This window comes from Drosophila hydei, unplaced genomic scaffold (assembly GCF_003285905.1).
Source record: "Drosophila hydei strain 15085-1641.00,03,60 unplaced genomic scaffold, DhydRS2 tig00000131-arrow-arrow-pilon, whole genome shotgun sequence".
Lineage (NCBI taxonomy): Eukaryota > Metazoa > Arthropoda > Insecta > Diptera > Drosophilidae > Drosophila > Drosophila hydei.
The window spans coordinates 60104-73599 of NW_022045671.1; the positions used below are offsets into that span (position 1 = coordinate 60104).

The 13496-nt window shown below is 38.6% G+C and overlaps 1 protein-coding gene across 1 annotated transcript in view; it reads right to left on the reverse strand.

Annotated features, from left to right (window-relative positions):
* Positions 1 to 6045: 6045 nt before the first annotated feature.
* LOC115482852 (neurobeachin-like) overlaps positions 6046 to 13496 on the reverse strand; it is a 72548-nt gene continuing 65097 nt past the window's right edge. The window contains exon 2 of the mRNA XM_030223096.1: positions 6046 to 6135. Within this exon, the coding sequence (XP_030078956.1) occupies positions 6046 to 6135 (90 nt within the window). The remainder of the gene's footprint in view (positions 6136 to 13496) is intronic.

Below are 13496 nucleotides of genomic sequence, written 5' to 3' on the forward strand. Positions count from 1 at the left end.
CTGGCAGTGCGATAAAGCGCCTCAGCGTCCCGGGCCACTGGCAAACTAAGTTATTGAAATTACAACTTGTACGCGCGCCCAGGCACGACCGCTTTAATGAGCTGCCTGCCCCCATAACCCTGGCATCCATGTAGCCAGGCTGCAGCTTTAACTAAATTAATACAAATATGTAATAAATGACAGAGGGTCAGCTAGCACACAGAGAGCGCAGGAGAGTGCGAGGTAGCTAGAGGATGAAAGAGATATAAGATGTGGGTGTGTGTGTCGGTGTGTGTTTAGGTTTATTTTACAAAGACTCTCAATTGTAGTTATTACATATATATATATGTATATATATATATATGTATATATACTCCAGGCAGCATGTTTAAAGTCAAAGAATATCTTTAAGTCATGCAGCGGAGGAATATCGATATACACCTATCCGAACTCAGCTTCATTTCGCACAGTGAAGCATCTAGCCTTACAGCAACTAACTATCTATGCTCTCCACATCGATATTTATCGATTTGTTGCATTAGCTGCACCTCAAGTTGCTTGGCATTCGCACGCGATATTTATTGAAACATATCGATATATCGATGTGCATAGGGTATCAGGCTAGCTAGCTTCTGTCGCTATTGTTGTTGCTGATTTTATTATAATAACAATAATGCTTAAGCGCGCGCGCACAACAACAACAAAGGGCAAGAAGAAGGCAAAAAAAAAAAATAGAAAAACAACAAAAATCAATAACCACCCGAAGGCGCATGCAGAGCAGGCATATGAAATTTACATACAAGCCTTGAGTATGTGTGTGTCTCTGTGTGTGTGTGTGTGGCAAGTGGGTGTTTTTCTACTTTTTTCGTGACTCAAGGTTGTGTCACAGCTGAGACACCAGCCAAAGCCAGCCAGTTAGTCAGGCTATGCCCATTGTTGCCGTTGTTGCTGTTTGTGGCACATGGGCTGCTGCTGCTGTTGCCGCTGGGCCCTCGACGACCACGCCCCCAGCGTGCAGCTAGTGCCCCAACACACTTAAAGCCGGGGCAAGGATAAATACAATGAAAATTGCAGCATAAGCAAATCGAACGACAACGAAACAAATTGCAAAAAAGCAGCAACAACAAAGGCAAAGCCAAAGGCAAAGGCAAAGGCAAAGGCAAAGGCAAAGGCAAAGGCAACGGCAACAATTGCTCATTTCACTTCAATTAATTAATTAGCCCGCGTTCAATTAAAATATTGAACATGTCGCAATCGAACGAGCTCAAGGGTAACATAAAGTAACATAAAGATAAGCGATAATTACTAAACATAAATAATAAACTGAGTGCCAGCAGAAATCGAGCCCAGTTTGATTAAGCTGCAGGCAAGAATTTATTTAAATTCAACAGACGACATCGAGAGATTAGGGAAAACCCGAAGTTAAAGATAAAACTGAGGCAGATCGTGGCAATTGCACTTCAAAATGTTCGAATGTCATAAGAAAAGTAATTAAAAAATACTTCGAAAAACATTTAGAAGTTACCAGAGGATTAGGGAAAACCTTAGGTCAAAGATCAAACTAAGACAGATCGTGGCAATTGCATATCGAAATCTTAGAGAATTTTGTAAATTTTCTTGAAAAGTATTTAAGAAATACTGCGAAAAATACTAAACAACAAAGTGAACATGGCAGATGAATGTCAGTCGGGCTAAGCGCATATAGCGCCAAAGTTCGTCTGGATAAAGTCTATAAAATTTCATCACAAAAATGTTATTTCGTCAAATGAAGTTAAAAAAAAACAACAACAACAACAATAAGCCAAGAAAAGAAAAAGTTTTTACCATTAAAAGTTGGCAACTGGGTTAATGTCATCTTAATAGACATTCATGTTGAAGGCAACACTTTTTGGGCATTGACTTTGTATTGAGTACAATTATTTTGACGGTTTGGGATCGACCAGCCAGTGCAAAATGCAAAATCGTATTTCGTTTATCAATTTTCAATTACGACAGCCAAACAATGGAAATTTGTGCACATGTCCCGGCTAAAAGGTTTACCAGCCAATAACAAATTGATAAGCCCGGCGCAACAACGACAAGCAGCCAAAAAAAAATTGAAAGCTGACGAAGGAAAACTGAAACTGGGCGCCGGCAAACGGCGTACGGCGAATGGGAAATGGGAAATGGGAAACTAGAACACTGAGTATCAACATATGCAGATGTTCACATGATAAATTATGTACCAAAAACTTCAAAGTAATTGCCATAATAATAGTCATCAAATGTGATTACACGAGCAGTGCTAAATATATATAAATATAGATATATATATCTGTATAATATATAAAACAAGTTCCCACATTATATAGACTAGCATATGCAAGCACCAAAGGCATATTCTCGAGTATATCAAATGAGAAACTAATAGGGAGTGCCCGACTAGCAGATACCGCGAACTCTGAGCACTGCTTTGCTTTGTTAGTCTTTGTCTTAGTCTTAGTCATAATCTTAGTCTTAGTCTTAGTCTTAGTCTTAGTCTTAGTCTTAGTCTTAGTCTTAGTCTTAGTCTTAGTCTTAGTCTTAGTCTTAGTCTTAGTCTTAGTCTTAGTCTTAGTCTTAGTCTTAGTCTTAGTCTTAGTCTTAGTCTTAGTCTTAGTCTTAGTCTTAGTCTTAGTCTTAGTCTTAGTCTTAGTCTTAGTCTTAGTCTTAGTCTTAGTCTTAGTCTTAGTCTTAGTCTTAGTCTTAGTCTTAGTCTTAGTCTTAGTCTTAGTCTTAGTCTTAGTCTTAGTCTTAGTCTTAGTCTTAGTCTTAGTCTTAGTCTTAGTCTTAGTCTTAGTCTTAGTCTTAGTCTTAGTCTTAGTCTTAGTCTTAGTCTTAGTCTTAGTCTTAGTCTTAGTCTTAGTCTTAGTCTTAGTCTTAGTCTTAGTCTTAGTCTTAGTCTTAGTCTTAGTCTTAGTCTTAGTCTTAGTCTTAGTCTTAGTCTTAGTCTTAGTCTTAGTCTTAGTCTTAGTCTTAGTCTTAGTCTTAGTCTTAGTCTTAGTCTTAGTCTTAGTCTTAGTCTTAGTCTTAGTCTTAGTCTTAGTCTTAGTCTTAGTCTTAGTCTTAGTCTTAGTCTTAGTCTTAGTCTTAGTCTTAGTCTTAGTCTTAGTCTTAGTCTTAGTCTTAGTCTAGTCTTAGTCTTAGTCTTAGTCTTAGTCTTAGTCTTAGTCTTAGTCTTAGTCTAGTCTTAGTCTTAGTCTTAGTCTTAGTCTTAGTCTTAGTCTTAGTCTTAGTCTTAGTCTTAGTCTTAGTCTTAGTCTTAGTCTTAGTCTTAGTCTTAGTCTTAGTCTTAGTCTTAGTCTTAGTCTTAGTCTTAGTCTTAGTCTTAGTCTTAGTCTTAGTCTTAGTCTTAGTCTTAGTCTTAGTCTTAGTCTTAGTCTTAGTCTTAGTCTTAGTCTTAGTCTTAGTCTTAGTCTTAGTCTTAGTCTTAGTCTTAGTCTTAGTCTTAGTCTTAGTCTTAGTCTTCTGCCACAGCCTTCATATTTATATGGAGTCCACTATCGTAGAGCTAGTTTATATATAGCGAAGCGTTGCAGGCAATTCAAAAATCGATGTTTTGCCAACTAATCAGAGTAAATCATTTATATGGGCCAATAGAATAGGTCAACAGTATTCCAAATGCATAACTTGGTGATTGTAGTGCTCAAGCCATGAAAGACATAGTTATTTGTACTGCTTTGCTATGCCCAAAGTGGGCGTACATAAAAAATTAGCTCAATATTTAGAGGACCCAAGGCTGGTCGTTGTAAGCTTTGCCAATTTTCTAGGCAACCAATTGACGTATTCAAAGGAAAATACGAGGAACTTGGGCATCTGGAGCTCGAGTTGAAGCTACTTGAAGTTAATAAACCAGCTTTTCTAATGAGTACTTTTAGGCAAAGCTAGGCCCATTGAACGCGTACTCATAGTACTCATACTTGGCAGTACGAATTGATTCGCAATTAGAAATATACTCGTCTAGTCGCCTAGTGCCCACTTCGCAGCTCAGCTTTGTAGTACTCTGACCCAGGCAAGTATACATGTGGTTCGATGTTTTTTTTTTAACGCATTCCCTTTGGCATTCGCAAACGTCTCAGGAGCTGAGCCTAAGTGCTCAGTATTCCATTTATAGCTGAATGCAGTCCGATGCACGTTTATTTATTGTGTATTTGAATTATTAGAGCAACTCGGCTGTAAAAAGCATTGCAAATGCCATGTTTGCAGTGAGACAGAGACAGAGGCAGAGAAAGAGAGACAGAGAGAGAGAGAGAGAGGGGAGGCAGCTAGTGACCATACACATCAGTCAAATGGAACGGCTGACGTCTCTTTTGTCCAGCTACGAATAAAAAAGCTCCTCCTGGCTTACTCTAGCCATCCATCCGCATCTGTCCCAGCTCAGCCCAGCCCAGCCCCATTGTTGGTTGGACTGTGTGCATTATTATGTATTGGCAACTTGTTTAGTTAGGAACTTCGTAATTTCGTTATGGCACAGAGAGCCGAGCAAACGATGCTGAGTAAGAGCTCAAGAGGTACGTGAGTGGCTGGATATGTATACACAATACTCTATATATATAAATAGAAATACACATATATATTTCTATATATATATATATACATGTATATAAATATGTATGTAGAGCTGAGTGTGTGTGCATGTCCTGGTATGTTAAGAGTGTGTGTGCCTGTGCTTTTGCTTTTGTTTGTTTTACTAATAGAATCATATGAATTTAATACTATTTCCGCCGTACGCGTGACACGAGCATGTACTGTCTGTGTTTTCAACTATTTTGCTCATATTTCAATATATTGTTAGTCTTTATTGTTTAAGCATTAAGTTTACCCTTTTCTAACACATGGCAAATGCTGCTGCTAAGATTTAAGGTCCAGTTACTTAAGTTACAGCTAGACAGCTTTCTGCTACAAGTTTGATGGCTGTTATTGAATTTATTCTCTACTTTAATGCATTATTTTACCATCTAGCTTACCATTCGCATTCTTATGATAAATTGTGCTGGCAACTGTTGATCTATTTAAAGCTAGGTAGAGTTTATCACAAAGTTTGTTAACACTAATGGGATTTGATCTTTAATTTAATGCATCTGGTTAACAATTTATTAGCTCATGGTAAATGCTGCTGGTAACATTTACAATGTAGACTGAATTTTATCTGTATTTGCATGCATTATTTGATCATCTAGTTTAGCATTCGTTATGAACAGAGCAGCTCTTAGTTTACCATTCGCTACCTCATGCTAAATGCTGCTGGTAAAATGTTCAAGCACCTCAGATTGCTTTTTAACTTTATCATGGTCTTATCATCTACTTTAAGCTACGCTACTTCATGGTAAATGCTGCTCTTAGAACTGAGAGCTGTGCAACTCCTCTTTCTGCTATGTTTGCTGCCAATTCCAATGCAAATTCAACTCCGCCAAAAGTTACTCAACAATATGACAATCAATGCCTTCGATAACCAATCGATAACAGTATGATATCATCGTTGTTTTTCATGTAATATCAACAGCACGTGTTGCACAGCAGCGCACAAACCCACAACTCGAATCTATTTTGGTAAGTAGCCGTATGTGGTGTAATGCGTGTGTGTGTGTGCCTGTGTATACAAATGTATATAACATACTTGTATATCAATATACAAGACAAGCTGACATTTGCTAAACCCAGAACCCGTCACTAGCAGCAGCAGTCACATAAGCAACTGCAGCCGCCCACAATTGAGAGCAACATCAAACAAAATTCCTATTTATTTCTATATTTTTTCTTTCTTTTTGATATTTTGGCTGCAAACATTGGGAAGTTTGACAAGCCAGAAGATTGAGTACGTGCTCCACATTGGCAAATGGAACGCGACCGGCAAACGCAGAACTTAACGCAAAAGAATCGAGAAGAGAGCGAGAAGTATCGTATTCAAACTTTAACTTCCGACTTTGACTGCAAAATCGATGGGCTGTCAATGTGACTGGTGGTGCACAGGTGTGCCAGTGTGTGTGCCAGCGAGCGTCTGTGTGTGTTTTATTGGATGAGCTTAGTGCCCATCCCAACCCTGCTAGACTACTTACCAACTATATGGGAGTGGGTACATGTGCACATGAGAGCGATGTTTGGGAATTGAATATGCCAAATACGCATACGTCTACTCACCTGCAAAGAGAGCAATGGAGGAAGAAGAAGAATCATTATTAGACATGTTTTTCGTATTTTACATATTTTATACTTTATGCTGAGGTCGATTTCTTGCTGCTGCAAAAGCAGCCAAGTGCAGCTAAGGTCATTGCTATGACTCTTCAATCGCTGTGGCATGGGACAAAGGATTGCGTAGTCCTTCATATAGGAGCAGCCCTAAGCTCTCTCGGCTGCTGTTGCAGCTCAGTCAACATACGCAGAGCTCATCATCCCACAGGCATGGCACATAAAGTGCAACATGCGAGCATCCGCAAATAAGCATAGCAAGCAGCCAGCGCTGCATGTGGCAGCTGCATGTGGCACGTCAGCCTTGTAAATTCGCGAGGGTCGCTCAATGTCTAGTCTCGTTTATTCAGTAGCTCAAACATTATCGATTGACTTAAATCGATAGATATCAATATGCATTATCGATATCTATGTCTAAATAGATATTGATACTTATCTATCCATTTATCGATAGCTTTTTATAAATACATACTGATACTGTGTACACACATCGAATTAAATATCTGTTATCGATACTGGAACATCCTTTATACATTCTCTACAACGTGCAAATAATTATCGATAAGGACACATTTTGAGCTTGCATAAAGTTATCGATATACACGCATCGATAACTACACATAATATTGAATTATCGATACGCAATCATTATACTTGGTCATGAATCTAAATTTAGATATCGATAGGCATACATTATTAGAAAGCAGTTCTCTCCAGCCAATAATTCTTTAATTATTGCCTTGATCTGCATAGTTCGATAGGTGAATTTTTACAAATACCAGTCGATAAGTAAATAAAAGTAGGAAAATATGAATTTATCGATAATTAGAATCAGTTGAATGGCCTATATTTGAAAACTTTGTGAATATTTTTTGACAGAGAACGATTCAAGGCTTTGCTGGTTGTCGCTGAACGTATATCGATAGGCATAGATATGTAGAAATTGTCGTGAGATATACGTAACTGTGAGCATTCTCACTGGTTATCGATAGACACATATCAATACACATATCTATCCAGTACCAATATATGCATACCGATAGGCACATCATCCAGCTAGGCGGCACCTTAAATTGTATCCCAACCGTAAACCAATTGCGAATTATAATAGGAAATTGCTTTAAATGCTGTCTGCGTAGTGCGTGCCCTCTCAGCGCTGTAAGGAGACCCTCGTTGGAAGGACTCAAGACGCTGTCAGCGCTCCAGTCTGGGCATTAACAAAAGCATATATAGTACTTGCTCCTGTCGTCTCGACGTCGCGCTTAGTTCCACAGCTTGGGCGGGCTGGGCTTATGCCTGCATTCAGCCAGACACGCATTCAATTCGCCTGCCATTCAGCGCAAATTCTGTATATGGCGAGAGCGACATATGTCATGCATTTTTAAAGTCACATGCTGTCCCTCTCCCCCTAAGTCTCGCTGCCTCTCACTCTATCTCTCTTGATAGAGAGTAGCGTCGGTGACAGCGCTGGTTGAAGTGGGAAATCAAATGTTTGTAATTAAAATTAAATATTCTATTAAAGGATCAAAACTGCAGGGCTAAAAGGATGCAGTCAGGCGGTAAATAGCAATCAAAGCGAAATGTAAGTACACCTACACTAAGCACATACACACACACACACACATAGATATAGAGAGGTATTTATATCATAACACAAATGTTTAATCAAGAATCTGTTCAGAGTCCCAAGTCCCAGACCGAAACCAAAAATAAGTAAATAGTCATCGTGGGCATTGGGAATTTGTGGACTCGATTGACATTGCCATGAAGCGTGAAATGTCAAGTGCTTAGAGCTTAAGTTTGGCTTTCGCAAACACTTGACAACCCTGCTCTCCACTTGCACGGCCTGCCAAACTCTGTTAGTTTCTCAAGCTCTGCTCGAGCAAAGCCAATTTTGTTGCCTAGGCAAATATCCCATAAGAACACATGCATGACTATGTGTCTATCTCTGTCACTGTGTGTGTGTGTGTGTGTGTGTGTGCCAGTGCCTCAATTAATAATTGAAATACATATGACGAATGTTGAATATGTCGGCTTTGCAAATTGCGTGCAAATTGTGAGGTCAACTGAAAATACATATAATCACTAAGGCAGAGGTGTGCTGAGGCCTGGCTAAAATTGCCCAGCAATCGATGGCTCTGGTCGCAACAGTTGCCGGATAAGCACACAAATAAACAGTTATATCAATGTGCTTAGATAATTATTGAGGTTTGAGGACATGCACTTACGCATTATAAACCAAGCCGACCTAATGCCCAGCTCTGCGTGCAATCGGATGGCAATGGATTAAGGCACAGCGTCTTAATCTGGTCTCGTTGCAGACGCACGCACTTAGCTAAGGTGTGATGAACGGCATATGAGTTATTCATAAAGTAACAATGAGTTGCGATGCCAAACGATGATACGCGCTCTGCTGACCGCACAGTCGACGCAGCGGCTGCGCTCGGGCTGCAGTGAAGCTTAATTGTTGTATAGCTTTTCTTATAGCTGCCCATTTCTGATCAAATTAGCAGGGCATAACTATGGTAGCTTGATGCCTGTAGTTGCCAAAGCACAAGGGGAAATCGTTAGACTAAAATAAAATACAAGGCAAAGTCATTTCCTTAATTCCCTAAATTAAGTCTTTTTTTTTCAGATTATTTTATATATAAAAAAATCATTTCAATTACAATAAAAAAATTCTATCAATAAAATTCAAGTTATGCAAAGAGGTAAAGTTCCAATGCAGACCTCAAAGTTCCAAACTTTCTTTGGTTTAAGCTCTCATAACTTAGTCAAATCTTGATCGATTTCTAATGGCTTCCCGACTAAGTTTGCATCTAAATTTTAATTAGTTTTAATCCTTTTTTTACTCAAACTTTCATGCAAAGACTTGGCACAGCACAGCTATTTTATGCCGCTCTTAAATTGAAACCAATTTCGGCTCGAATACATAATTAACTGTGAATAATATTCAAATATCAATTAATTTTGAAGTTTATGAAAGGAAGCAAAAAAAAACAATAATTTCAAGTTCCCTTTGACATAGCAAAACTCTGTCAACAAATTATGAAATTGTTTAATTAAATGTTTCTTTTTTTTTTGTGTCTTTCCGATTTTAATTTACTGCAAAATTAAACAAACTGAACGACGACACATTAACAGCTTTGTTTTATTTGTTTTAATTCGCTCTTTATTTATGATTTCAATATTTATTTGGCTCATTATGAGTTTGGACAATTGCCAACACTTTACAGCTGTCACATTTAATAGCATCAAATGACTTTAATAAATGAATATTAAAAAAATATTTCAATTACTTGCGCGTGAACAAAACATAAAAAATAACAGTGGGCGGGAGTGCACGACTAGGTGATACCCGGAGTCAAGAAAAAATAACTACTCAAGTAACTGAAGCTTAACAGCAATGATGAACGAAACAAATCTGATTTTGAGTCCACTTAGAAGCTAAACGAAAAGTTCTAGATTTCACTGAAAAGCACCAAAACTTTCTAGGCCCGTCGTTGCTGTGTACTACCTATTAGAACTACGCATAGAGTGAATAAAACTAAAAGCTTACAGCTTAGTCTGCTTCTAGTCAGTGCAAAATGTAGCTTATAATTATAATTTAATTGCAATTCGATATGATAAGAATGTAATTTAATATTTATCACTTTGTGTTTTATTGCAAACGTTTATGGATAATTTGCGCTGATATGTAAAAGGTGATACATATGCATAACGACCACAAATTTAATGCAATTGCGATTTGCTATGCGGGCGTATGTTTGGTTGTGCGTGGGTGTGTGCCCACGTGTGTGGTTTCTACACCCATCGCATTATAATTATTATTGTGTCAAATCTGATAATTTATTTTTGAAATGAAACCATTTTCGATATGGTTTCATTTTGTCGTTTCCAATTATTGTTTTAGTCTCTCACTGCAGCCATTTGCTGGAGTTTAAATTTTACCGATGCCCATTTAGATATGAAACGCGTATGTTTAAGGCCCCCTCAGCCCAGGTTGTAGTTTTCCACATTTCCATGAAATCGCGGAAATTCTGTTAAATGCTACAACAACAATTTAAATCCAATTTAAGCAAGCTTTTCAAAAATTATTATTATTATAATGTTTTTTAATATTTACGATTCATGTAGAATATAAAATTTTTTGTTCAGCTCCATCCACTCAAATACAATTTAAAATATATTTTGTGAAGGTAAAAGAAGAGAAAATAAATTTTCAAACTCTAGAAAATAAATTTTGAACAAATTTTTATATTTTTGAAACTATGAAAATTAATAAATTTTAGTTACAAAATGTGTTAAAGAACTTATAAAAATATTTCTTAGTATTAAAAATAAATTTTATTTAAGATTTCTATATATTCAGACTTCAATTAAATATTTTTAAAAAATTTGTCAAACTTTCAAAATTTCGAATTCCCCTCGAAACATGCCCAGATATTTCGGATATCTATTTTCAGCAATTGCAATCGGAACTTAATTTTATAGTATAGCTAGCTGAGCTGCCTTTGAGCTGCCTTTCGATGAGCAATCAGCGATGCAAACAGTTTGTCAGCTCTCGCTGCTTAAATATATATATTTATATAGTTGTTTATATAGGCAAATGGATATGAGGAAAACTGGATATTGTGATACGCTTGGAATTCCTTTCTGCTTTAAACTAATTGACTTGTGTGCGCTGAAGAATATTTATACTTGCTCCCCAATGACAGAGCTGCCTCCTGCTGCCCGCTGCTCTGGCAACGACTCGAGCGGAGCAATGCACTCAGCCAGACAGCAAATTGTGACCTGGCCCTGGCAGCGTCTACCCCGCGTCTACCCACGCCTACGCCTTCGTCCCTCGCTGTTGAGCTACGTCCTGCATCCTGTCACTGAATCTGTCTGTCTGTCTGTCTGTCTCTCTGTCTGACTGTCCGTCTGTCTGTCTGTCTCTGTGTTTGTTTGTTTGTTTGCTTTCGCTTATTTTTATTGCCACGCATCCTTTTTATGTCCTGCTGTGATTTCAAGCGGCGCTGCTGCTGCTTCTCCATTTGGCCAGCCCTGCTGTTTGCATTGCCAACCGCACTGTTTTGTCCCATTGCCACGCGCACACACACACCCAAACACACACACACACACACACTCGTATAGCACACACTCGCTGCAATTTCACGTTGATTTTCAGTGCTCTTTGGGTTCCGGGTCTGCGTCCGTATCCGTGTCTGTGTCCGCGTCCAAGTCCGGGTCACAGCTCCGCTGTGCGCCCTGCTGTCCGCTTGTCGCCATATCCCGATCTCGCTCTGGCCCTGCGGTCACCGGCAATGTCCGTACATAAATATGAAATTTATTAGTAAATGTTATATATCCTATTGTGCGTGTCAGCTCTGGCTTGCGCTGCAATTCAGCTCTGCTCATTTTCGACAACAACTCCAGCTGCAGGCAGCAACAACTCTTTGTCCCCATCATCGTCATCGTCATCATCATCAACATCATGATGAGGCGCAATGGCATCATCAGCTTTATTATCGTCGTAATCGCATCGTTCTGGTCACTATTTTAATTTGTTAAATGCTCTTGTGTCATGCTCAACACTACAGACCACTTCCCAGGACCTTCCTTCCATCATCAGCAGTCATCCCTTCTGTCCCACCATATGCAGCTTAAGTGTATTCATAAGTAAGCGGCTTGTCCCACGGCTGATCAAACAGCTAGAAGAGCTAATTAAGCTTCTGAATTTATCGATATCGATTGTAGCTATCGTTAATTTTAGTATAACTATCGATAGCTATTATCTCAATTTTTTTCCAGTTATACTCTACAATTATCGACATATGCACAATGTTTTATCGATGTATTTATCGCTAAAGTATGTATATATTAAATTTTATCCAAGCCGGTTTCGATAGTCTTCTCGATAATTCGATAGGTCTCACTTTACGTCATATAAAGCTTTTTAACTAATTATACTTTGAATAAGTTTATATAACTTTTATGTTATGCCAGTCATCATACCACCCACTACTCCCCCTCTCTCTCATCACTTCTGCCTGTGTTAAGCCAATTGAGAATTACAAAGAGTTGCCACAATTATGCTCATATTTTAAGAAAAGTTGAAACAAATGAAACCATAAACTAAAAACAAACTGATTTATTATCTAGCATAAGATATTTTCCACAAAATTTGCTGCCATAACTTTGCAGATTTTCATTAAATTTTTTTTAAAATAAATTTTCATTCGTTTTTTTTTCTGCACATTTTGTTCGCTTTTCTCTTTCTCTCTTTTGGGGCTGCTAGAGTTAAGCTGAGCTCTTGCCCACACTTGGTCGACCTATTTGTTGGGATTTGTTTGGCCAGTCCCCTGGCTGCCGTCTGGCGGCTGGCGGCTGGCACGTTTGTCGGCTGTCATAATCCATAATCCCGAATGCCGTGAAATATGGAATCAACTTTGATGCCAACTCAATGGCAATGGCAATGGCAAAGGCGAGCAAAGCATTGCGTTGCGCTGCGTTTCGCACACTTCCGAATTTTAATTAATTACGTTTATCAATTTTAGCTCTGGCAAAGTATCGTTAGCCAGCAATATTGTTTGTTATGTTTGCTTAGCTGTTCTGTTTGTTGCTTAAAACTTTTCAATGCTCTCTAGCTAAGAGGCATGAGGCGAAAGACTTCAAAAGTCGCACTACATACACCGAGATCCTTAAATCTCTACCAATTGTAGTCGAGTCCGATTGAACCCAAACCTGGTATACAGTTCGCTTGGACTATATATATATAGCTGAATTTCAATTTGAATTAAAATTTCTTTCTCGAGGAAACTCTGAGACGGATCAAGCTGAAAGGTATTGCTCCGTTGAGCATTGCCGACAATTGCAATACCAATAAATTTTATTATTGTTGCTAAAGTTTGGCTGTCCAACTGCTGAGAATTGAAAAATGCGACACGAAAACCAAGCGAAAATTTATTCATTGCGCCAAAAAGCAGCAACTGGGTTAACTCTGGCTCGCTTATCTATGCAGCACATTAGAGGACAGCCAGAGAAGGGCTGGATGAGGTAATGAGAGCAAGCTAGAAGCTAACTTTTTATTATTATAGTATTTGCACAGAGCAATTTTCTGTTTTATTTTTTTTCTTCATTTTTTTTTTTTTTTGGCACTTTTATTTGATTTTTATGCGACTTTGCACCCGGACGCCTGAATTATTGCCCGGCGCAATGCTTAAATGCGAACTAGGCCAGGATACGGATGCGGATGAGCGCTATGGGCAGGGCGGTGCGGGGCAAGGCAAAGGCAAGGGCTGGTAATGGATAGCACAAGGCGGCAACAGGAC